This window comes from Culex pipiens, chromosome 2 (assembly GCF_016801865.2).
Source record: "Culex pipiens pallens isolate TS chromosome 2, TS_CPP_V2, whole genome shotgun sequence".
Lineage (NCBI taxonomy): Eukaryota > Metazoa > Arthropoda > Insecta > Diptera > Culicidae > Culex > Culex pipiens.
Window position 1 is genome coordinate 54,890,550 of NC_068938.1, and position 27,151 is coordinate 54,917,700.

The 27,151-nt window shown below is 39.9% G+C and overlaps 1 protein-coding gene across 12 annotated transcripts in view; it reads right to left on the reverse strand.

Moving 5' to 3' along the window:
- LOC120416275 (uncharacterized) overlaps positions 1–18,581 on the reverse strand; it is an 85,915-nt gene extending 67,334 nt beyond the window's left edge. For 3 of the 12 annotated variants that reach the window (XM_039577989.2, XM_039577988.2, XM_039577978.2), the window contains exons 1-2: positions 18,440–18,581; positions 13,109–13,730 (exon numbers count right to left, since the gene is read on the reverse strand). In XM_039577989.2, the coding sequence (XP_039433923.1) occupies positions 13,109–13,184 (76 nt within the window). In that variant the 5' untranslated portion in view covers positions 13,185–13,730; positions 18,440–18,581. Of the gene's footprint in view, positions 1–13,108; positions 13,731–13,988; positions 14,360–17,393; positions 17,526–17,707; positions 18,029–18,435 lie in introns of those variants that run through there. The other 9 variants (XM_039577985.2, XM_039577987.2, XM_039577980.2 and 6 more) reach the window with 9 other exon arrangements.
- Positions 18,582–27,151: the final 8,570 nt, after the last annotated feature.

The window sequence follows — 27,151 nt, forward strand, 5'->3', positions numbered from 1 at the left end:
CGGTCGATACCGGGCTCTCGATGTGCCTTTTTGGCGCTCCTTTCGCTTTCACCCTGACAGCAACAACAACGTGGCGTGGTTGCCGTTGTGCTATGTTGGTACATTTTTGGATTGCTGGTAACAGATTGAATAATTGTTCGACAGTCTGTTAACAGAACTTGATATTTTGCAACATCAACAATGTCGTCGATGCCTTCTGAGCCACAATACTACTAACAAGTCTTGAATCGACATGCCTTCCAAGCGATGATGTCAAGAAATGGACTTATTTCAATCAACAAGACTCCGTGAAGTCCCCAAATTGATTTTGTTTTGAACTCTAAGGGCAAAATGTGGAAAATGAACACACGACGAGACAGCACAACCACGACTACAGTTGCTCGAGCAGCTCCTCGCTGATGGTTGATGCCAATCACTGTCCTTTTACTACGTGAGGAAAGCATTCTAATGGTGGAGGACCTGCCAGGACGTCGACGACGAGGAGAAAGCACGTCGATAATGTTTAATAAAATATAAATCGATGGCCTTTCCGTTAAAGGTATAAGGTTATGGAGGCCCTTCTCCCCCGGTAGCCTGGGCGAAGGTTGTTGAAACGGTTGCGTTGGGGTTGAGCACTTTTAAATTGGTATTGACACGGTCGGGGACGGAAATAATCGCGTACGGATTGTGGCGAAATCGTGCAGACGCTGGGTTGGGATGAATTTGAACAACAGTTTCAACAGTTCAACTAGTAGATTTTTAAAGAATTCGCAGAATGCTGATTTTGTTCAAGGCAATACTACAATTCACCGTTAAGCAGCCCCTAATAACACTTCCCCCATCAACCTCAGGTCCCATTCCATAACTTAATCAGTCCAAATGGCACACTAAAAGTCGAGTTTCCCTTGAGTCGAACGACGACATTGGCGTGCGGTGCTGCGATAGTCGTCCGCCCAGCTGTGTTCCACGGTTCATAATAGACTTTTAAATTGGATCATTATCAATTACCATTAGCCGTGCGCAGTACATAATGCCGTATAATGGGCGCAGGCTGGCGGGTTTTCCAAGCTTACGAGTGATAGCGAAAGTATATCTGGAGTACCGTTTGATTCGCACAGTTATCAACAATTTACAGCACGCTCTTATCGGTGTTTATGGACACTCTGGAGGTTGATTATTTTGAGCTGGTAGAATCTTGAATCCAAAAGTGGAAAATGGATTCGGAGAACATCGAGCATTGCAATGAAACTTGGCATGACCTTATTCTGCAGTAAAGGAGAAATCGTCTGCTTTGAGGTCGAAACTGTTGAGTAACCCTTATGCATTACAGAAGAAGTGTAGTTCTATAACATAAATGGATACCTGTGTCGGTGAGCCTGGTGACACTCACAATGCAATAGTCCGACTCCTGGTGGGAGTACATTTGCAAATGTTCTTGTCTCATCAATTGAATTTTACAAAGACCACAGACAGAAAGACGTGAAATTCCATCTGATGTCAGGTATCCCTCGATCCATGAGGAGTCGAACCAGCTGTTACATCTGTTACGTCTGTGACAGTCTGTGCGCCCACAGGAACTAGTGTAGCAAGTAAAGCAAAAGAAAAAAAAAGAACCCAGCGTTTTTTTTGCCTCATTCTGATAAGAGTTAAAAATAGCAAATCACTGAACGGAAACTTTTCAATTTACGAGACCGGCAGGACTCCCATTGAGGACACCACCAGACTCGGGGTACTTGGTGCACGAACCAACCCTTGCGGGTCGGTGGGCTAGTTCATTTGCAATACGAATGGGGGGCGCTTCAAGTTGTGCTAGTTTTTTAAAGTTGAGTATCTCGTTGGCTGTAGAGTTGGAGTGAAATGTAAATCGCCCATTTGCATTTCTTGAACATTGAAAAAAAACTGCTTGGCATCAGCATGTCCTCAATCTAACTTTGCTTCTAAATGTCTTATCTTGTCCGTGGTGAAGATTAAACTACGCCATTGCAGTAGTTACGGAACGTGCTGGCAAGGTTAGATAAAAGTAAAACTTGTAAACTGCACAGTAGCAATACGAGTCAAGCCTGCATGGTATACAACGTTGTTACTACCTTGTGGTATTGCTGCAGATTCTGTAGGCAAATGTCGTTGTTCACCTTGACTTGGATGCTGGAGGGTAACGAGCTGTGGAATCGTTGACACAATTTATCGCTTTAGTTGCTTCTGCAATTGTAAAGATAAAACTGCTACTATTTACTCTCGTAATGGTGTGACTGTAGCTGCTGTAAAACACATTTTACGTGTCGCTAAGATGTCATTCGAAATTTGTTTGCGATGTTGAAACAACTTAAGATCTGTTGATTCCTCAAAAGAATTAAGGACAACCCTTGCGTCACATCTTGCCTAGCAATTGCTCTTCGATGACGTTTCAAGAGCGCCTGGCAACACTACTTTCTACAGACTACATTTCCTGTACTCTCGAAAACTCATTGACGACAATGAGCAGTAAACACAGCTCCAAGAAGCGCTCCTTCACGCGCGATTGTGATTAATGAGATGACGTAGCAAAAGCTGCAGCAGCGCTAGGAGGTGTCATTAATACTGCTGAAAGCTGGCTCTCTCGAAGCTCGTCCTAGTCACTGTTGCATAACTCGTAACCGCTGGAGCGTGTGCAATATAAGGTTCGCGGAAGGAAGCCCAAATCGACTCACAAGTGAAACTGGCGAGGTATCGTTTTATTTCGAACTTTCGCCGCGCCGCGGCGCCACCCTCGTTCAACCTTTTTGTTGTGCCTGAAGGCACAAACAAACAGACGTATACATCTCCTTCAAAAATCAACAACCAAATTGAGTTTGCCTTAAATTCATCAAAACCGGATAAAAATCCGAACATTGTTGTCACTCATCATTTGAAAGAAGTTCCGATCCATTCGATTTATCTTGTCACACCCTGAAAATTGCAGCAAGTGCGACAACTAGTCAAAGGGATTTCAGGTCAAAACTCGTTTGACACACGTACATGCCCGTAAACTGTAAACATTCACAATTATAACTCGGCGACCAAATTCAAACAAATTTCGGAACAATGCTCAAAAAGGTCAGCCAAACAAAACGTGTTTGTTATTGTTTACATAGCGGGCTTTGGTTTATGTTTATTCAAGGTCAAACATTAAAACGCGCTTTTCTCGAAACGTCATGTTGATTTGACAGATGTTCGAGTAGTGCGCGCTTTCACACCTAGATGGCTCTAGTGAGGAGTGATTTTTGTTCTATTATTTAACTCTGTTTATCTGTGGTCGTGCTGCGGAATCTCAACGTTGCGAGGATGCGATGACGGGAGTTCAAAGTTGCGCACCAAGTTGAGAAGGAATTTCTGGCCCCCAACAATATGTACGGGGAGCTGTGTTGTGCTCGCTTTCGATAAAATTGGAAGGATTCAGAGCATGAAAATTATCCAGCGCCGACATCCGCCGGGAGACCGGTGGTAGCATGCGAAAGGAAATCCGAGCTTTTTTTTCTGTCCCGTTGCAAGAGGCAGCCAGCCTCCGATAAGACGTTTCCGGAGGGAGAAATGGATTTGTGTTTCCTTTTTTCATGCGATTTCCTCGGAGTATTCCCAGGTTGTTTGAGGTTTCTGGTGGAGAGGGAAATTGGCAAGTTTTGTCGATTGTAAAGGCCTGCACTTCGAGATAACTTTGAAATTAAAAGTGTAATTAGTGGTGGTTCGAGAGAGTCTGGACGAGATTGGTGCAAAAGTTGTTATTGCTTCGATTATTTGTAGATTTGTAGAGCTCCATTGTATTCTCTTAATTGTGGTTTGAAGATATCTAAGATTTGCTTCCTTATCTGATCAAATGTGAAATCACCTATGGAAATCATCAACCAACAGTTTAACAAGCCGTCAAAAACATCCCGCAAAGTTCAGCATCGTCAGTGTCAATTCACCTGTAACCTGCAACGAGAGTTCCGACAGTTTATTGTTCCATCTAGCCACCGTCCAACTTGGTAGCCGCTGGGCAGTCCAACGCAGGAGGACTCGCCAGATACACGTGCCTCCATCAGTGATTGCCAAGGTGAAGGAAATTAAACCGTAATAAATCATTGACGAGCCTTTCGGGCAGCTCGAGTCCGTACAACCGCTGCTGGTAGGGATGCTCAAGTAGTGGCTAAACCTTCCCTACACGGCTGGTACAAGTTGCCACGGAATCCCAAAGTGTAGCGAGTGATGCAACCGGAAGCGACGGTCGCGAAAACGGTCGACCATTATCCCATACAGGTTCGTGGTGTCTGCTATCGAGACCTGCCATCGTGGCTTCCTCGAAACGAACGCCAAGGTGGAGGTTCCACCCGGTACAAACTCTCCTTCTTCAGCGAGGAACTGATTAATTAAAGACCTACACACACAACAATGTGGTGGGGTGCGCTCCGGAGCTTGATTAAGGATTGATGAGCTACCTTCTCCAGCTGGGCTAGCTTGGAAAGTTTCAGGTTCAGGCTCGGGGCGTGACGTCGTCGGACAAGGCCGACAACTGAATGAAGTATCGATTTTGAACAGAGGGCGACGGCTGTTCCCGGGGCTGCTCCGGTGACACGGTAATGAACGTTGTGATGTAACCCGTATACGTTGGCGAAAGTGGATTGTCACGGAATGTGGCCGGGGTGATGTCACCGCCGCCGCCGCTGGGGGGTGGATCCACTTTGGTAAGCTTAGCGGAACGTGGATATTTGGAGCTGCTTCACAGTCGGCGGGTTTCGTCCTCAGAAGTGGGTTGGCAATAGGTCGTCGAGAAGTTTATTGAGCTGAAATTTTGTAATATTCAGAAAAATTGAGTATCGTTGTGCCATCATGTCGCACGTGCATTTTAGGCCAAATTGAGTTAAGAAGGCCATTTTGTGTAGCTTTCGCAGATCCCCGAAATTCGATTTCAATCCTGAGATATTCAACAAAACCCGTCAAAACTCGGTGCAGTGCCGTTATACCCTTCAAGTGCGACAACTGATCAAGGGAATATAATCAGAGGACGTTTTGTCACATGTAAATGCCGACAAAAGACATACCTTTTTGATTTTCGGGAATCCGACATCCAACTCCAACCAAATTGTGGGTCAATGCACGGAGCGATTAGCCAAACAAAACGTGTTTGTTATTGTTTACATTGCGTGCTCTTGTTTTTGTTTATCGAAGAGCTGTCAAATAGACCATTTCGTCACTGGTGTGTTAACTTTTTCCACGTGCATTTTCAGCCAAATTGAATTCAGAGTGCCATTTAATGCAGCTCACAACGCCTTACATTTTGACCTTCACAGATCCTCATAATTCGATTTCAATCCTGAGATATTTAATTAAAACCGAAAAACACTCAGTGTATTTTTATCACTTTTCACATGAAAGAAGTTTCAGTCTTGTCGTGCAAGCTTGACACAGTCTGAAAATTGATGTAAGTGCGACAATTGGTCAAAAGGATTTCAGGTCAGAACGCGTTTGACACAAGTACGAGCTCGACTACCGTAAACATTGTAATTATAACTCGGAACCCCAGTAACCAAATTCAACCAAACTTCAGAACAGAATGGTCAACCAAACAAAACGTACTTGTTATTGTTTACATTGCGTGCTCTCGTTTTTGTTTATTCAAAGTCAAACATTAAAACGCCTTTTTCTCGAAAAGTCAAAAAGCGACGTACGTCAAGTTATGACAGCGTCGATTTTCTGTCTAGAAGGGCCGCGTAGTTAATATTTCCAAATTGATTTAAAAATCAATTTTTAAACCTTTTTATCGTACAAAGGGTCATAGTACTCAACAAATTTAGCTGTATCGTTGTAAACAATAATATCAGCAATTTAAGCCTCATTTTAGGACCCAATTGTGGAAAGTTTTGTACTTCATCCTTTTTGGCTTTACCGTTTTACTACCATTTTGAGAGCTCTTTCCTCTCAGTTGACTGCTGCGCGTTTTTGGGCGCTGGAAATGATTACCCCAGCTCTTGTTCCAGCTAGACGTTTCAACCGAGAAATGAATAGCTCCACCTACATCCCAAAGTTCAAAGAGGTACCACCGAGCGCGCGCCCACCTGACCACAATTCCATTATTACAGTGTAATTAATTACAACCGTATCCCAACGGGGATCAAAGAGGACCAAACCAGCCCTGGTTGGCCGAATGAATAATTACCCACAGATGCCACCCCGACGTTGAAGGTGGTCCGAATTGGGCACACAAAACTACGGGTACCTGTGATTTTCAATTCAATTACAATTGCCGCTGGGAGAGAGTTAAAACGACCTGTTTGGGCGGTTGTCACATATCCGGCCACGGCCTCCATTACCTGACGTCACAAACTCGGGAGAGGCGAAGTTGCGGTCGCCGATCAACATTGCATGCAAGTGGTACATAATTCATCACTTTCGTGCGAAAGTGCGATGCAAAACTGTGGTTTATGGGCGCTATTTATCCCGGGCGAGGGTACCGCTTTGACCTATCGTGCACCAGCTTGATGAATATTGATGTAAATCGGTGTTAGCTAATTGAGTCGCAGTCCAGGAGCCTTACGATTTTATACAATGTAGCAAATTCTCGGAAATTTTTCGGCTCTGAATGAAAATGCTTCATGGAATTTGCACAGTAACTCCGAGCCAATTTTAGGAAAGCGGCCCTTCTGGCCGGTTCACCGAGTTTAAATCGATACCCGGCAGGGGGTGGGGAAAGTCTGCCCTGGCACATTTTGGGACTCCAAGTGGACCGGTCGGTTGTTCTTCACCATGTTTGACCAACTGTGGACCATTTAATGAACAACTCAGCAGTAGGCAGTAGCAGAAGCATAACTTTGGGCTGGAGTTCTAAAATATTGCGGTTGCGATTTTGGTGAACAGGGTGGTCCGAAGTCACCTTTAGTACGCAATTCAAGATTTCTGCGGATCGCAGACTGGATTTCGTCATGTAAGCGTGATGATTGTATAACTCGGATCGCCTAAGAACTGATAGTTGGCCACCAAAACATTTTTCAAAAAGTGTTGTTCTACTTTTTTAAAGAGGATTACAAAGAATTTCCGTGGAATCTCTAATATATTTGGACGGAGTGTCATAATTTTAGTTGTGATTCTCAGTTTGAAATCAAGCTGGATTTGTGAAGCAACAAATAAATGTTTTTTTTTAAAGGATTATTCAAAAATGAACTTAAAATTATATGCTTTATTTTCCATCAGTTGATTTGTTTGCTCTTTAAAATCGAGAAAATGAAAAAGTGACCACCCTGTACTCGCTACAGTCCCTCACAGGTTGGCCAAAAAGCACCAGAAATCACAATAAATCCTTCTGGTGCAAAACGCTCATATGTGCACATCGTGGTCCGCTGCATTCTCAACTTTCAACTGATTGTTGGTCTTCCATGCTGTCGAAATATTGATGCGGGTGCAAAACTGGACCAAAAGAATGGGCACACACCAACGAGTCAGGTGATCCCCCGGATTGTGCACAGCGCAAAACCGCGAGTGCACCATATATTGACTGACATCGGAGAAGAAGATTTGCATTTTGAGTGAAAGCGGATTCCGCTGCATTCCGCTGGCTTTAGTTGAGAATCCCCAGAAATTGAATCTCTGGGAGAAGATTGGATAATACCTTCCGAACAGCAGCATCTTCTTCCAACCTGGATTCCGTAGCGCTGCGGAGCAGAAGGTGTGAGCTGACCGCAAATTTTGAACGATTGCCAAGAAGTTGTTCTGGGAATCACACACAAAGGACAAACGATTGCAGACTCCCTGCTTCCCGATATGATTGTTTTCTTTGGCAAGCTGTGCACCAGAAGCTAGAGAGAATCAATTCGACTTCTGTATATTATTGATTGCTCCCCTTGCCCCAACTGTGTAGTTGTGGTTGAAGTGCACCTCCGGGAAATCCCCCTGGCTGAAAGTTTGTGGGATTCGCCGCAATTCGCCCCACAATTGGCAAGAAACTGTTCATAATTGAATAGCTAAGCGCTGGGATTCGCGGGTCGTGCGACTTGTGCCACGTCCAGAAGTCATCCATTATCATTAGAGGATGGAGGTCACAACCGCTGACGTCGGCCTCATGATGGCCGGATCATCCGGCATCGATTAGCGACCACAGCGCGTCTGTGTGTGTGAATCCCTTGTACGTGCGAGTTTCCCTTCGGGACGAACGCCGTCGTCCTCTCTGATGTAAGCAAACGTGCGGACGACGCCTCTTAGTCTGTCCATTTTAGTTTCGCTGTCGCATGTACGGGTTGGGTCTTTGGAGCTATTTTAGTTCTGCAACCCGCTGGATGCTGGGTAGCAAAAGTCGGCGCCAGCTTGAGATTTTCCCGTAGGATTACATCAGCACTAGGTCCCGACGTCAAGGTCTCGGAAGTCCTAAATCAATCAAATCTTCTTCAATGCAACGTCGGTTTGTGAAGCAAGTCAGTTCAAATTTTGTGTAATATTTGTAAGAGGCACAATTGCTAATGAATATCGACTGATTACCTCCAACCTGAAGCTCGCTACAAGTAGCAGACCTTTACAGCAGGTATCATGTTTCGGTGGCTTTCGCAACTAGTGCGTAATCCTACCACCTCGAGCTATGCACCTCCCAGGACCGGTTCCACCGCAGCAGGTAGAGCTCGCAAATTTCCGCATAATCAATGAGTCAATTATCCCACCGACACACGACTGCGTATGACGTCCGAGAGACGCTTGGAAACCAAGTGACAATGACGTCAGTCGCATTTGTAGAATTTTCTTTGTCGCTCGAACGTAATTCTTGAAGTCGCGACTCGAAAGTCGTCGGATCGCATTTGTTTACACCGGTCGGGCTGCGCGGTTCAAACCAGACTCGGGCAACAAGTTCATACCGGCTCGTAAATTGTCGCTGCCGCTGTTGGTCACACAAGACTCAGTGGCCCGACTAAAATAACTTGACCCTCGTACAAGCACAATACGCAGCGCGGCACGCAGCAATCATCATAGATCACATTTCATTCACACAAATTCTGGTTGTACTTGTGGCGGGGGACATGCAACGGAGATTCGGAAGGACATCAGGACAGAGGTTGATGTGCTTTTAATGGTCTGATTAAACGATACATTTGGATCAAAGGATCATTTCTATGGAAATAAGTTTGACTACTTTTTGTCTAACAAAATATATTTTTGTAAAAATAATACAACAAATTCAGTTTACTGAATCCCAGAATATCCACTGAAACCTACCAGAAGATCGTACCTTCAATACTTTTCAAAAACATTCATTTTCTTTCTTAGAAAATCTCATCCCAAAAAAAGCACCTCAAAAGTATTCTACAGATACATAAAACAAAACAGTACTCCTTCAAAAGATTCCCACAATTCAATGCCATTATGAAGCAAAAATGTTTTGATACTCTTCCAATTCGATATTGTTTTTCTAACCGTCTGCGAAGAACAACAAAAAGTCCCCCACCCCCACCTTCCTGTTTGCCCACTTCAAAAACTCAATTCGATCAAAAGAAAACGCAGATTCGAATTGGAAAATCGTGTCACTCGTGCTGCGACAACCAAGAAGAATGGGGAAAATTCGCAAATGAGGCCATTTTTCGCGCTAGGTCAGAGACAACAACAACCACCACAGCGGCAGCGGAGAATAAATGAAAATGACAACTTGTGTGGTGTGGTCGTCTCCTCTATAGCCCACATATGATTGTGATTGTAAGGGTATGTTTTTTTTCGAGAAGCACTCTGTGAAATGGCACCAAACTTTGAGCAAAATGACACGGACGCGCGTGGTAATGCTCTGGGCACACAGAAGAAAAAGTTTAATTTTGGAAGGTTGGAATTTTGGTTTGGTTACTTCTCTTTTGAGTAAATTTATTAAAGAAAATTGTAAAAATGTGAACCTGATGAAGATTTATCAGAAACTGATGAATATTCACCAATTCCTGATGAAATATTACACTTTTTTTTTGACACAAAATCTTTCAACATTTCCCGATGAATATTACCATCAATTTTTTTTCTGTGCATGTGACGAGGATGGCTGAGAGGGGGAGGAATGCTTGGTGGGACGAAATGGAAGGGAGGTTTTTTCTTTGGATGATTCTTGGAATTTTCTAAATGAGAATGTGTGTTTGATGTAGGGTGTCCTTTAAAAGAGTCACGTGAGAAATACTTTTGAAATGATAAACATGATAATTCACGTACATGATTTAGGTTTAAAATATGTTCAAGAAAGTTTCAAAAGTATCAACATCGTCTTCCAAGTATCAACATAAACAAAAAAAAAGTTTTTTTTTGTTAATATAGTCAACTGGCTCAGTTTTAAGAAGTCATTGTAAAAAATCCACTTCGGATAATCGAATTTTCGGATAATCCAATCTTCGAATAATTGAATCGTGACAAAATATTTTGGTATCAATGGTCGGCACACAAAGTTTCCATACAAATCTGAGGGGTAGGTTTTACAAAAGTTCCATGTAAATGTTTAAATATCTGTATCTTGAGAACGGAATTTCTGAACGATTTTGTCTTGCCAAAGTTGTAGATATAGTCAAGAACAATTCGGAAAAATAGCTATTTATAATATCAATAAATTACACATAAAAATCTCTATTTTTACATGTTTTTAGAAGATCAAAAAACAACAAATCGCAATTTTACAGATTTTTTCAATCGAATTCATTTTTTTAGAATCTCAGAAAATTTCTCATAAATAAAAAAAAGAAGATTGGAGGGCTGTAAAGATACAGCCACATAAAGAAACGTTATGTGAATCGATCAAATATAAAAAAAATAGGTTCGATGGTTCATTAATGCACAGGTAAATGCATCACGGCACCATCATCCCTTACAAAACGTTAAATATTATGATCAGTTTACTAAGCAGGTCTCATCTGATATTGATCCGATTTCCAATGCAAAAAATGAAATATTCGGATCTTTCTGATAAAAATATTGCCGAAATTTTAAATACACGACTTATATTTACAAAATGCTCAATTTTTCATCTAAATTGACCCTCAACACTATTTTAATAATATTTTTTTCAAAAGATCAAAAAAAGTAATGAAACATTTTTGACTTTGAAGTTGGGCAGAATTACAATTTAGTTTTTGAATATTTTTAAACCTTTTAAACCATCTAAACCATATCCTCAGCATTCTTTAAAAAAATCAAAAATTACCTTTATTATTAATTATTTTACTGAAAATGCTTATAACACTGAAGATACTTTTGATGATGTTTAATATTTTCTTGGAACAAATTATAGCTGTTTTATGGTGAAATTACTGACAGAACCCGACAATGCAGGGTGTCTTCCGATTCATTTTCGTTGAGAAAAAACATGAAACTATAAGAGTATTATAATATTTCTATTTATCTATGTTTTCATAAGAATAGTTAAGTAACTATTGAAACTTTTCAAAGTTGGTTGAAAACTACCTTTAAAACTTCTCTACCAAGTTCAGCATAGTTCCATACCATTTTGTTTGCAAAGAATTTTATTTTTCATTAGGCAAACGAAATCTCCAACCTATCAATGTCACCCGGTTTACGGTATTGAGCGGCAATGGGAACTATCAATGGCAATGGAAAAAATCGAAAAATTGTTTAATCTTTGTTAGCATCAAGCACTAGAACATTTTATTTCAAAAACGATGCTATTTATCATAATTTCTATAACCAGGACTGAGCTCTAGGTGAGATTAGTCACCGAATAACTAGTTAAAAAAAATAAAATATTGAACTCGCCCTCCCTAAACAATTTGGCGCCCTCAGCAAGTCCGAAGAGAAAAAAGCGAAAAATTGGCCGATTTTTGCCGAAATGCGAAATTTGCCCAAAATTCTGAAAAGAAAAGTTTTTCTATGTAATATTGTTTTGGCGGAAATTGATTTTTGTGTTAAAGGGTAAATCTGTGAAGTGAAAAAAACTGAACTAGAGTTTTAAGTTGTGAAATGATTATTCAAACCATTTTCTAATGATTCTGACCACCATTGGCAAATCGGCTATTTTTCGAGATACTTTTTCAAAATGGTCGCATATCGTGAAACATATCAAAACACTTGTAATAAGATTTTTAAAATGTAAGAAGATGTGAAAATATCAGATCCTTAAGTCAATCTGAAATTCTGGTTTCATTCCTATAAAAGTCAAATTTGTCAAACTATAAACCACAACATTTCTATTACGTAAAATTTTGATCAAATTTGATAAAAGTTGATTCAGGAAAGTGTTTGTAAGTATTTTTGGCAAGTAGTGGTTGCATCTGACTTTTTTTCAAAACATAGGTTTAACCAATACTTCTTGAAACCAAATTATATTTTTTTGCAATTCCGTTATGAAACTACTTACTTTTCCTGTCATTCTTGAACGACGAAATAGCCTACTTTTCTGTACCAAAAATAACAGAATCGAATAGCAACACTTTTCAAAATAAATGCTGATAAGTTCTACTATTCAGCACTCAAATGGGTGCTGAAAAGTTGAACTTTTCAGCACTTGTTTCGAAAAGGAACACTTTTCAACATTTTTTTTATTTAAACGATTTTTTGACAAAATACATGACAATTTGACACAAAAATTCACTCAGTGTGTGTTTTTTGGAATTGCAAAAAATGTTGTATGGAACTCGTTGCAAAACTTGATTTTTTCAGCACTCTTCGTATTTATCCAACTCGGTGAACCTCGTTGGATAAATGTACGACTCGTGCTGAAAAAATCCTCTTTTTGCAACTTGTTGCATAAACTACTATTTCGACATTTCTTTTGAATTTTCCTAATTTTTTAAAACCCCTTACTCAGTAGATTTCCCCGAAGTAACTTCATTTTAGGACACCCTAATGGCAACATAAATAAACTTGGCCAACGTTCGCGATATGGTGGCACCAACGTTTATCCCCCTCATCCTCAAGGATACCATAATCCACCCGCACGTGTATGTGTGTGTGTGTGCGTGCCACACGTGTCTTTTGCTTCGCAGAGGTCCATAGCGGACCACCACCGCTCCATTCCGTAGGAGGTCATTAACGGCTTTTCGCGCCACTGATAAAACGAGCTGCTGTTAAGGGAAATAAGTTGTATGTGTGTACGACTGTTTATGTGTTTTGTGTGTGCGTGTGTGTTTTGCAATTCAATAGGTTTTTCTAGGAATAAGCATAACGTTTAAAAGGAGGGGACATGTACCTGTTTGTGCATTGACTAGTGATGCTAAGAATAGCACAAATAGTGGCGAATATCGTGAAATCAATTTGCACTCCATCTTGGCGATTATCGACCCGATTTCATGAAAAAGATGAACTGGTCGGCTGGCTGGCGTTGCTGCTGCTCGTTTTCGGAAGAAGAAGCGACCGTAATTTTCCACTCGCTGGTCCGCTCGGGAACTCGGCCAAAGGCGCTAGCTTCTGGCCGCTGATTCTAGCTGGCACTTCTCCACGCGACGACGACGACGGTCTAGGAATGATGATCCACTTTGCTGCTCCACTTTTCCTCGACTTTACGTCTCACGCGGTCGCGATATCCTCTTGTTTCACTCACACACTCACTTTTCCGAAACTTTTCTTCTTCGCTTTCCCGCAAAACAGCCGAGCTTTTCCTCTTTTTTCTTCTCCGGCAGCTTGGACACTGATTTTTTTCTATTGATAATTTTCAACGACTTAATTTATTCCTCTCTATTTTTTCTTCTTTTTTAACTTTTTTCTTTTCTTCACTTGGCTTCGAGCGGTAATTAAAATTAACGCATATACATATATTTACAGGAATAACCGAACCGAAGAAGGAAAATATCACTCTCACGCTAGAATTTCATCTATTTTCCGACGGCGGCGATGTCGTTTAGGAGAAAAATAGAAAATTGGATGCTATTAATATTTCCGAAACTGACACTTTTTTGATAGTGGAGTCTTGGCCCTGTCACTCTCTTGCTCTCTCTTCCTCTCCCTCTCTTTCTCCCTGACACGCGCACACTTCCTCTCACCCTTCTCTCTCCCGTAGGCGCTTTTCCACACTGTTCTTTTAAAAAGAAAGGAAAAACACTAGGGAAAAACTATTTTCCTCAACCACCCACCTCGTCGTCGTCCTTTCCTCGGAACCAACCAACAAAATTCAATTACTCTTCCCCCCGCAGGAAAACTACGTAACCAACCATTACTCCGTTTTTTTTTTCGGCGAACCCCGTCAGAGTTTTCCCAGCCAGTTTTTCCCGGAGGTCATTCCGCAGACCCCAGCGGATGCTGCTCCATTACGCGCTTATTTGGACCCCAACAATTTTCCCACATACACGCACACGCACACACACACACGCACGGCGCACGTTTTCGTGAAAATCGCTGTCACGATGCCGTCGACCAGTCGTCGGAAAATTCACTCGCGGACTGAAAACGGCATTCCGGAGTTTTTCCACAATCGCGTGCGAGTGGCAACTCACTTTTCCGGCCACACGTGTGTGCGTGTGGGAAAGAGCGTTATTTTGAGAGAGCGAGAGAAAGTGGGAGATAGTTTTCCCTTGGATTTTCCTTGGGCAAGCGGGAAAGTCGCGTGTGAACTTGGCGCTCTCGAAAGGGTCGTCCAGCAGGGCCAGTGTGTGTGTTGTGGTTGTTATTATTCTCGAAGAAAAACAGTTGGGTTTTGCGAGAGCGCATTCATCGGGTCGGTTGTGTTATGGTTAGAATGTTCTCAGTTCGTGTGAGAGGGGCAAGAGTGTTCATTGAGAATTTCAGTGGAGCCAGAAGGGCTGCATTATTTTTTGATAATACTTTGACACACTCTTTAATCTTTTGTGGAGACAATTTGGAACAGTGGAGTGACAATTTGGAGTGACAGAAAATTCAATATGTATAATGATTTGTGTTTTTTTTGGCTGATTTTAAACGTACATCCAACAAATTTGTTCAATGTGACGACGGTCCTACCAAATTTTACACACAAAAGCCGCCGAGTTTCTAAACGTAGCCCTTTGGGTAGGAGTCTGACTCTTTACCAGCGATGGAAGAATCATTATCAAAAGAAAATCTTTCAATGCTCATCAAGAGAAAAATCGGGAGGGAACATGGCTCTCCTCTCTCACGCACAAAAAATCGGTAAAAATAAACTCAAAAAAAAAACATCATCTGGATTATTCGGCGGAATGATTATACCGTCTAATGCCTGAAAATTACCTGTCACTATTCGTAGATGAACAATGTGTAAACAAAACAAAAAAAAATACTTTATGTGGTGCTAGCTATGAGATTAAAAAAAAAAAAATCTTCTACTGATTGTTTCTTTTGCGAAAAGTTCGGGAGCGATTTTTGAACTCTTTTTTTCACCTCCCTTTGGTTGTGATGTAGTGGAACTAACGAGTGAGCTGTTGGACTGCTAGGATGGCGAGATAATCTTATCATCCATTTGCAGCACTTCTGCCGGATACTTTCTCATCGGCGTCTCATAGACAGATTTATACTTAAAAGAAAAATCTAAAATTTTCGGAAATGGAACAATCATCACAAAAACAGTTTTACTGAGCACTCATTCAGAAAGAAGTCCGAAAAACTAAATCAAAGTCTCTCTTCTCTCATTGGCAAAAAATCTGTTAAATTAAAACTCAAAGAATCGAAACAGAGATTTTCATGAAAAATCGGAGCATTTATTGTGAAAATAGGTAAAATATTAAATAAAAGAAGAAGTGCTAAGTGAATTAACACAAAGATTTATTAAAGTGAAGTTCAATCATTGTTTTTCCTTTAACAGATCAGACACGATTTTTTCATAGTTTTTCATTACGACTCAAGGACGTAATAGACTACGACAGACATACAAACTTTTTGACAGTTTGCCTGCTTTGTTTGTTTGCCTGCAGAAACGTCAGCCTGCATACATTTGGCTATGTTTTTGAGTTTGACGCAAACAAGATTTCGAATGTGGCAACCTTTCAAACATAAAAAAGGGCGGGTTTGTTTGATCGTTTGCCATAGTCTAATAGCTCCTTAAAAAATTGGAGGCGAAAAGTTTGAATTCTGAAAAAATTTTGATAATTCAAGGTAGCCCCCAGATTTCGAAAAGGTATTTTGTTTATTTATTCACTTCTCATTATTAGTTTTCAATGGTTTTTCAAATATTTTTCAAAATAGCTGTAAATTAGTGAGCACTTTTAAACAAAAATAAAAACATTTTATCATCATAAGTTCAGTTATACAAATTCAATAACAACAAACAATGTTGGCAGCTGTCCATACACAAATGCTACAAAATATTCCAAATTGATACCAAATTGATTTTTTTTCAACGATTTTGTATTTACGGAAAACTGTTTATTTTGGAAAAATATAACCGTTTTTTCTATCTATATATATAAAAAATTTCGACGGTTTTGTTCGAACGCAAATCAGTTCAATACGGAGCATCGGATCGAGGTGCTCTTTGTTGCGTTGGGTTTGTGAAAGTTCAAGGAAGGTTCTTACGTCAAAAAATGATAATTTTGGCCACTCTGGAACCAATTCCGGAAAATCTGCAGATTGCATGGAGAAAGCTGCGTAAAATCAAATTTTGATCACAGGAGGCTGAATTAGCAAACAAGCAAGAAACGTCAGGAAACCAAAAAGGGGCAGGACGAAGTTTGCCGGGAAGAGCTTGTTTTACATAAAATCAGAATTGCACAAAAAACATGTTTGGATGAAATCGTTTACTTCACATTTCCATGAACATAAAAAATAAAGTCTTTAGATCATTTTTCACAACAAGAACTCTATGTTTGCATTCATGTTTATCCCCCGAATAACACAGAAAAAATGCTGAATTTTGGAAAGTTGAAAATTTGGTTGGTTGAATATTACCTCTTTTTTGAGTAATTTTACCTTAAAAATTTGTAAAAATGTGAACCTGATGAACATTTTCCAGAAAGTGATACAATCCATCAGTTCTTGAAAAAATATTACACATGTTTTTGACACAATATCTTTCGTTTTTTTACAAAAATGCTTCTCCAAATTGATAAAAATATCTAAAATTTTAATAGGTATTTAAATAACCAAAAAAAAAAACAAGTTTATAGAAAACAAACTGTTATTCTTTTGTGACCATCGTCTTTCAATGCTAATTGCTCTGATTTTAATCTCCCACGCCAGCACTCAATGACTCACTCGCTGTGTACGAGTCTGATCGATTGCCAATCGGGTTCTTGGAATGTTGTGCGCTATCGCCAGACCGAGTGTCGAACCTCTGGGGACTGGCTCACATGATTCACTACTCTGCTGGTGGAAACTATCAAAACACTAAAACGTTCGCACACACTGGCCGACGGATTCACACGCACATCTGAAAGTCGCATGTACTGAGCTATTGTGTGGCGGCCCCACAATCCGTTGGAAACTGACAACACTGGGTGGTCTTGGTCTTAGTACACATATCCATCACAGAGAGCGAGCGAGGGAGAGCGGTTGCTCAGTGCTTAGAGGACGAAAGAGTGAGAGAGCGAGAGCAAACATATACTACACACTATAATGAACACAAAATGGCGAACAATTATGTATATTTTTGGGGTAATTTTTCGTGGCGGCGGGGCCTTTGATGTCCTGACCCGGGACACTAACGGGGGTTCCGGAGATAGTTAGCGCGATTGATCACAACACTTTTCTTCCAGGTGATACCGTATGATGCACTGTCCGTCACCGTTTGACAGGTGAAAAATCGGTCACTCGCACACAACCCATACACGCACGTTCACGTTCAGTGATTGTCGCGAGAGGACACACTGGCGAAAAAGTACCCTCCGGTTGACGGTCCTCGATATCGATCTGAAATTTTCCTAACCTTACACACAAAATCACTGCTTCACTGGCTACTGTTCTTGGGCCTGCTGGCAATCTGGCTGTTCGTCACGAACTGCTAGACACAATGCTCATTGCTTCGAAACGCTCGGTTGAGTAGTTGAACGACAACTAAGATCCGAACTTGAGCCCGAGCGTGACAAAACTGGACTAGTGACTGTCGTAGCTTGCCCTGGGTTTCCAAGGGACGAGCAGCAGCTGACTTGCTTGGCAAACACTAGCCGTTGCGGAGGCCTACTAGATTGAAGAGATTCTCGGGCTCAAGGAGACACGGCAAAGAAATATCTTATCAAACCGCACAAGATGTCACTCATGCAGTGATACCTGCATACAGTATTTGCTGCCCGTGATAAGAAGACTATCTGTACGGTATTCGGTGCTGTATTGCGGTCGTTTTGCTGGGTGATTACCCGTATATTATCGCACGGCCAATTACGCCAAAGTCGTAAAGTACCGAAATTATTTGACAATCACTAGAGGACAAATGGTAATGAATTCAGAGCCCGACTCGACATGGTACATGAAACACTATCAACCGGACGTATCCGTGCTCCGGTGGTTCCGGAAACACTAGGCACTACACAAATCGTCCACCCAGCAAAGGTCCTTGGTTCTTCATCGATCGCTGTGGTGACGATTGCTCATCCGCACTGATTCACACACGGTTCCCCTCAGTCGGAACCAGAACCCATCAGCCTAAAAAGCACACACTTACGACACGACGGAACAACCGACACCGGACTGCGAACCGCGATACTGCTGCGACCGACGATACGGATTTGGCTCGAGTGATCGAGAGGAGTGAAAAATTTTCAATAATTTTTTGACAGCCAGCCAAAACTCCGTCCGTATAACACACTCACTGCACGACCCACCAGCACCAAGACGCGTCGACGGAACCAACACAGCCCTGGACGAACATTCAATAATGCACGGCGTACACGGTCATAATGTATCGCATCGTGCCAAAGAGGAAAAGAGAGAACGTGTCGAAACATGCAGGGGCAGTTCGCAGCTGTAGTGGTGCCATCATGAGCAACGTGACCCAAAGTATCGACTGTCAGTGTCAGCACAGCTGACAGAAAAGCGTAAACACGGCCGGAATCGAAGAACGTAACGCAGGAACCATAAAATGGGAACGATTGAGTCATGGATGTCGTCAGCAGCGGGATAGCAGCGCAGTGCTATAAATGTTGACGCAATGACCGTGATAAAACGGATACTAGCAAGAAGACAAGAGTGCTTTATCTCCTGTAACTTTATCCGGGAGCTTGTGATAATGGAATACGTGTGTGAAGACTTCGTATTCTTATCGCTAACAACATGCTTTGGTTATGTGCTGCGGAAACACAGTCAAACATTGAAGTCGTGCTTTGTTGTTTTTTTTTATTTCAAGTTTTATACTGTTTTACCACCTCTCCCTCCTTCCTCTATCTTGGCCTGAGTCGAGGGGTAAAAAGTTTGAGAGTTTAAGTAATACTACGTTGCCCCTGAATTTTGGATTAATTTTATTATACATGAAACGATGGTATTTTTGATCAAATATGATGCTGTGCAATTTTATTTTATGTGATAAAACTTCTATTTTTTTTCTAGTACATACATATGAAGTAGTTTTTTCCTCAGTACACCCAAAATTCAGAATCGAGATAGTCGTTCTCTCAAAATTTATTGAGGGCTCAGTGCCAAAATCGATAGAATAATGGTAGCAACTCACACCATCATAACAAATGAGTTCATTCGTTAGTTGAATCAATAAATCTCCAACAAGTGTCATACATCGACTTCTGACTTCTCCTTGGTCACCAAGCTGTGGTGGCCGAGGCAGCTAAGTCTTTGGATTGGTTTGTCAAAGGTTTCTGGTTCGATTCCCGTTGTCGACACTTTTGGTTTTTTGTTTGACGGATGAACTTTTTTTGCAAATGAACCTCGAGAGAATAGTTTTATCGCCCATCTCGAGCTGTATTCTCTGCGTCCGTGAATGGTACCACTATTCTCTCGACTCGAGACCATCATTCTCTCGGACTAGCGCTGCCAGTTTTGGGTGTACGCTCTAATACTTTCTTATTATTATCATTTTGTTTTTCTTATGAACTTTTGGATGCAAATGAAAAATCAGAATGATTTTCAGACATCTATTAATGAGTTTCATAGAAAAATGCGTTCCGAACAAACATGATTTTGAATAAGCAAAGAAAACATTGAAAATAATTCCAAGCTGCATTCATTTGAAAATTTTCTGAAAAAATTGTATGTGAATTCCAGGATTCTACAAATCTTGGGTGAGTTTTCAAAAAGCTGTAAGAGCCATCGTGACCTCCAACACTGATTTTCGTTTTTTGCGAAATTGAAACAAAATTTCATTTATTTTTAATTATGGGCACTTGAAGGACGTGTAGATGAACAATCTCACATGTTTTTGAAATTGGTTTATCGTTAGAAGGTCGAACACCGATACAAAAAGGGCTTCGTTTACCAATGGCTCTTACGTCCTTTTGAAAACACATCCGAGAAATCATAATTACCTAAGGAGCATCAAATGTGTGCAAATAGGCAAAGTATAGTGTATATACTGTTTTGCCCATGATTTTCATACGTTTGAAAGAAATGAATGAAAGAACTTTGTTGGTTTTTTTTAAATTTGTGCACAATTTAAGCATTTGATTTTATTTTTATCACAGTACAACTGATTATTGATTTGTTTCAATTGTCCTGTTTGGGCGTTGTTACTTTCAAGAAGATTACTGCTACTAAACCAAAGTAATTGTTTCCATAATCCGCTAATGCACGTAATGCAGTTTAACTATTCAGAGTTCGCATCCAGGATGTAAACGACCAAGTAGTACACCTTCACCCACATCGTTCCATCCACGTGGTGTGGGCGGGAACTTCCTCAAAGTAAGCACCAGTTGGCACCGGTAGTTGTCCATCCCATCATCGTCGTCGTCGTCAGCATCCGACCAACTTTTGCCCAAAGGACCTGTGCTTAGAACATCAACCCGGTCCCTCGAAACGCAACGCAACGGTTTTGTAACACAGAACAACCTGCAACCCGCCGGAAGCGAAAGTGCACACCAGCACAAAAGCGTCCCGGACCCAGGTTCGACGTGCTTGGTCTGTCTGTCTGCAGGCTGGCGGCCTCCCGGTGTTGTTGGTGGAAAACTGCTGTAACATGGAACGTGGTTTTTAGACTGCGTGGTAAAGTTCGCTTGGGAAACGGTGCTTGAAAAGGAAGTTATTTCGTTAAAAAGTTATTTTATGAAAATGGAAATTTTTTTAAATTACGGAACTTCTCTTCGGGACCACCGGGGGAATTTGTTTTGCACCATTAGTTGGGCCATATAATTTTCTATACAAATTTGGGAACTGTCCATACAAAAATGATGTTTGAACATTCAAAAATCTGTTTCTTTCGAAGGAACTTTTTGATCGTTTTGTTGTCTTCGGCAATGTTGTAGGTACAGTATTTTTCTGAAATTAAAAATATTGGTCGTATTTTTCAATGTCAAAAAGAAATTGCAATCGAAAAGTACTGTAGTATTTTTTTATAAAGTTCATCGTTTTCAAGTTATAGCCATATTTAGGTTAGTTTTTTTTTAAATATTCGCAGTTATAGATTTTAAAAAATAAGTGCCCATGTTTGCCCACCTTTGAATAAAAATATTTTTGAAAGGCAGAGAAAATTCTCTACTTTGAACTTTTTGAACTTTGTTGATACGACCCTTAGCTGACCCTTAGAGATAGATTTAAAAACTGGAAAAGTGATGTTTTCTCAATCTCACCCAAACAATCCATTATTTTCTTATGCCGAGTTTTTGAAGAAAAACTTTGATTCTTGAAATTTACAAATTCGGGACACTTTTTCCTTAAGGATGTAAACAAACTTTGGTTTTCTCCATAAGTACATAATTTTAAGAAAATAATGACTTCACGTTATGAAACCAACGAAACTCAAGCTTAGTTATGTTTTATGAATGGTCTGATAACTATTTTTTTGTGTGAAAATATCAGTTTAATTCAGGTGTTCCACAATTGTGGGAGGCACAATAATATCCCACAATTATGGAACATGCAATTTGGAGGCAGTGTTTTGCTGCTCCGAATGAAATAGTCTTGAGATGCAGTTTTTTTTTTGTTTAAAAAGTACTACTTTTGCTAGCAAGAGAATGTCCAAATAAAGGTCCTAAAAATAGTAGGTTCGACAGCATTGATGGATTTGGCATGCTATTTACAAATTATCACAAAAGTGCTCCGAATTTGTGGGTGTTCCGATCATGTGGGATGAGTGTACTGTTGATAGGAATTTTACAAAAAATATAAAAAAATCGTGCCCTGGCATGCTAAATATAATTTTTAATGCAGGAAAATTCAATTCAGAGTGTTTTCAGTTGATTAAACTCCTATTTCCATTAAAATTTTGAAGATTTTTTGAAAAAAGCGGTGCTGAACATTGTAATTTCAAACGAGCCCAAACAAGCTAAATAAAAGCATTGAAGATTGTTTTTGCGACCAATATTTCAATTTTTTTTAATTGGTATTTATTCAATAAATCATAACCAGGGATGGAATAATCGCAAAAAAATCAATTTCGCTTGCGAACTTTCTTCACCCGCGGAAGAGAGTGGAGGCAAATCATGCAAAAGAAAATCACTCCCGAAATTCTCCAAGAAAATCAATCTGCTGATGATTTTTTTGTGAATTTCCTTGTCAGCACCACTTAATAATATTTATTTCACTTTGTTTGCACACATTGCCCATCTACAGAATGTGACAGGTAATTTTTCGACGTGTGATGTTACACTTGCAAGTGCATTAGTGAAAAGGATGTTCCACCGAATAATCAAGATGATAATTTTTTTTTAAATTCTTTTTACCGATCTTTCGTGCGCGAGAGAGGAGAGCCATGCTCCTTTCGGATTTGTTCTCTTGATGAACGTTCAGAGAACTTCTTTGGATGATGATTATTGCATCGCTAATCATAACTCGGTCTAAGATTTTTTGCCCGTTCTGTAAATTTCAGAAAAGTTGGAATTTTATGCACGAGCAATTCCAGCCCAAAACAGGAATTTTTTAGGTACTTTTTTCTCGGCCCTCTCCGATTCCAATGAAACTTTGTAGACATGTTATCCTATGCTTATATAAGCCATTTTTGTGTATATGGAGCCAGTTACACTCGATAATGACATTTGAGAACGGCGCAAGTGTTTTAAATATTTTTGTATTTCGTAATTTAAATATTGCTGTATCTCTATATATTATTTTTTTTATATCTGTAAGCCCATACATCCAATTGAAATGTCGTCAAAGGCAAACTTATGGGAAATTGGACGAGCTTTCCGGTAAAAATATTTTCGAGACTGAAAAATCAAGTCTGTCATATAGAAATTGCGAAAAACCATCAAAAAACTATTTTTTCAACATTTTTATTTTTAAACCCGCTGTAACTTCACAATGATTGGACTTAGGACAATGGTCAATATGGAGACTTTTATGTAAAATTGTCTGGAAAATAGACTCTCGTGTTTGGATTTTGAAAATTTTGATGTTTAGAGCACTTAAAAAAAACAGTTTCAGTAATTGATTTTTGTATTTTTTCTGGTGAGTTGCTCCATCCTGCATTTTCGTGAGTCTTTTTGTAACATCTTAGGCTGTTTTCACAAAAATTTTGAACAAAAAAAAAATCGTGGGCTCACCTTCAAATTTGACTTTTAAACTTAAAAATCTAAAAATCTCATTAAAGTGGAGCGTTTTTTTCTTTCAATGTAGCCCGTGAAAGCCCGTCAAATTTCCTGCAAGTTTGTCTTTGAACACTTTTTGATACAATGCATCGGCTTCGAGAAACAGAGATATTGAAATTACGAAGTACAAAAATATTTAAAACCCTTCTCAAAAGTCATTATCGAGTGAAACTGGCTCCATATACACAAAAATGGCTGATATAAGCATAGGATAACATGTCTACAAAGTTTCATTAGAATCGGAGAGGGTCGGGTACAACCGATTCCCTATTTGACATGGAATTGCTCGCCCCCTAAAACATGTCACGAAATAAAAAAATAGTTTTTTTTAGCAAATAAATTTTTAGTGACATAAAGTGAAATTAAAAATCACAAAATTTTTATACCGTGCTTAATTTTTTTCAGTGTAGTTTTTATTCATACCTACAACTTTGCCGAAGACACTAAATCGATCAAAAAATTGTAGAGTTTTTTCAAAAGGACCTATAAGCTATTGTGTTTCATATGTATATAGAACCTATTCAAAAAAACTCTAGATATGTTTTTTGAAACATATCCACCTATGAATCTTCCGTCGCCCCGAGTACGACTTCTCCACGGATGCGTAAATTGAGTCCAAACATCACGACGAAAACGGCTCACGGACGACAATGGCGTTTAGAAATTACAACACTAAAGTGTGTGTGTGTGGTGGCAACAGCAACAAAGCATGGCAGCTGCAGCAAACACAAATGCAAACGCGTACACAATAGTGTGTGCAACCCCGCCATGAACCTTTTTAATATTTCCCCAAGTGCCATGCAGAGTGGCTGTCGAATCGAGTGGTGGGTAGTTAGTTGTGGTCCAAGGGCTGGAGGGTGGAACCACCAACTATTTACATGACTTTGTGCTGTCAGAGTGAAACTGCAGCAAGCAACATCCGCCTGCCAAAAGGTGTGCGATTATCTGGTGTAAAAGGATGTATTAAAACTTTACGTTTTGCGGGAAGGAGCTGCAGGTTGCTGCGACGAAAAGACCACCCCCTCTTTTAGGTGTGTGGGTGTGGTTGTGCTTTACAACAACAGCCATTGTAAGCTTACTCCCTTCAGAGCCAGGGCATCAGGGCACGTGTTGGATGGTGCTTCCGGTTTTTGGTAAGTAATTGATAATACCTAATTTTGTGTGGAGTGGAAAATTAATTAGAGCGGCGAGGGTGTGCAAATTCTGTTTGGAAATTGTTGTCATATTTTGAAACCAGCACAATGTAGTCAAGCTTGAAAGATTAGCTGTCACCGTTATTGGATTAAGGACAGAATTCAATTAAATTTTCGATGGGATATAACCTCCATTAGAATTATTGACAATTTCAGCGTTTAGTATATCGTCACCGTCGTGCTAGCTTGTCGTATGTGCATTTTGGGCCAAATTGAGTTAAGAACGCCGTTTTGGGCATTTTTGTCACTTTTCATATGAAAGAAGTTTTAATCTTGTCGTGCTATCTTGACACAGCCTGAAAATTGACGATAATTGGACAAAGTGATTTCAGGTCAGAACGTGATTGACACAGGTACGAGCTCGGCTACCGTAAACATTTTCAATTATATTTCTTGACTCCGGCAACCAAATTCAACCAAACTTCGGGACAATGCAAACAATGGTCAAACGAATAAAACGTGTTTGTTATTATTTACATTGCGTGCTCTCGTTTTTGTTTATTCAAGGTCCAACATTAAAACGCGTTTTTCTTGGAACGTCAAAAAGCGACATACGACAAGATAGCACGACAGCGTCGATATTAGGTAATCTTTTTTTTTAATTTTTCATCCTATGTAGAGTTTTTCAGCCTGCGGTTGATTTTGGTTGACTCAACAAAAATTGATATCTGATCGAAGATATCATAATTAATTTAAAATTTAATTTAAAAATTCATAACGTCGTGGATAAATAAAAAAACCATTTGAAAAGAACGAAGAAGTTCGGAAAAAATATGCCAACGGTTTTCTAAACGATTTATAATATTTAAATGTTCAAATTGACCTGCTTTATCTAGCCATCACCAGATGACTCTCTCACCTCACATTCATCCATTTCCCCTTACAAATTTCCCTTACATGCGCACTGCAAAAGTTTGTTTTTGTTCCGTTCATTCATCTATCCTTGCGGAGAGTAAAATCAAAGAGAAAGAGCAAATTTCCACTATCATATGGTCCAAAACCACGCGGAGATTTCCAAACTCTCACTCTCACAAGCACTGATCTGCTCAACTTGGAAACTCTTCGGGTTTTTTTCGCTTTTCCAGGCTCCTTCTCACACAGCTAGTAGGTAGTGGGCAACTCTGCTTGTTTTTCATTCCATCATTGTGGCACTGTTTTCGGTGCGGTTGGTTAGGGGGTGCTACAAGCTAGATGAAGTTTGGTTTGTTTGGGATGTGGTTTCTATTTTTTTGCTGGTTCTTGGTCCTTTCTTCGAGTTGTGCACCGCGTGTATCAGTTTGTACTTGTAACCTGGTTTTTCTTAGTTTTTCTTTGATATTCTTGTTTGGTTAGGTCATGATGTTGCCATCGGTCAACTGTTTTTTTTGTTTTCGATGGTATCGTCCGAGATCGATTTCGACCCCTTCCATTTTTGAACACGCGAAAAATTACATGTTTTTCAATAATGTGCAGCCTGAAACGGTAATGAGATTTTACATCTGGTGTCAAAGGGACATTTATGTGAAATTGAACGCCCGGTTTGATAGCGTACTAAAAATCCCGCAAACACGTTTTTTCATCGAAAAAAAAAAAAACATTAAAAAGTTTTAGATACTCTGCCATTTTTCGTTAGACCGTTGCAAATATTTTTCAAAGTTTATGTCGCCCCTCCTTAAAAAATGGTCCAAAAAATCAGGGGACAAAAAATATTTTTCTTAAAAATCATGAAAGTTTCAATGGAAAATGAAGTCTAATCAACTGCAAACAATCAAAAATGTCCTATTCTGAATTGGTAATCATATTTAGCATGTTTGGGCTCGTTTAAAAAAATATTTAGAATTTTTATGGAATACCAATGTATATCACCGCAAAAGGTTTTTTTTCTCGCATAAATATTTTTTTGTCACTACTTAGAAATTTTTGAAACTATTGATTGCAAAACAACTGGACGGATGTGTAATGTATTTTAAAACACTTTTTTCATTCAAATGTTAAAACCGTCGCTTGCAGTTTCAATTTTTTTACTTTTTTATTCTAATTCCCCCCTCCCCCCTCCCCCTCCCACGATTTTGGTCAGAGTCGAGGGACATAAACTTAAAAAAAATTGAAACGTGCCATTTGGTGGAAATTTAATGTACTTTTTGAATCTATATTAACCCAAAAGGAATATTTTTTTTCTATTTATAAATGGGTAATTCTCTACCAACTCACACGAAATCGGGAAAAGTTGCCCCGACCCCTCTTCGATTTGCGTGAAACTTTGTCCTAAGGGGTAACTTTTGTCCCTGAACACGAATCCGAGGTCCGTTTTTTGATATCTCGTGACGGAAGGGCAGTACGACCCCTTCCATTTTTGAACATGCGAAAAAAGAGGTGTTTTTCAATAATTTGCAGCCTGAAACTGTGATGAGATAGAAATTTGGTGTCAAAGAGACTTTTATGTAAAATTCGACGCCTGATTTGATGGCGTACACTAAAAAAGTTTTAAAAATTCTCCCATTTTCCGTTACTTGACTG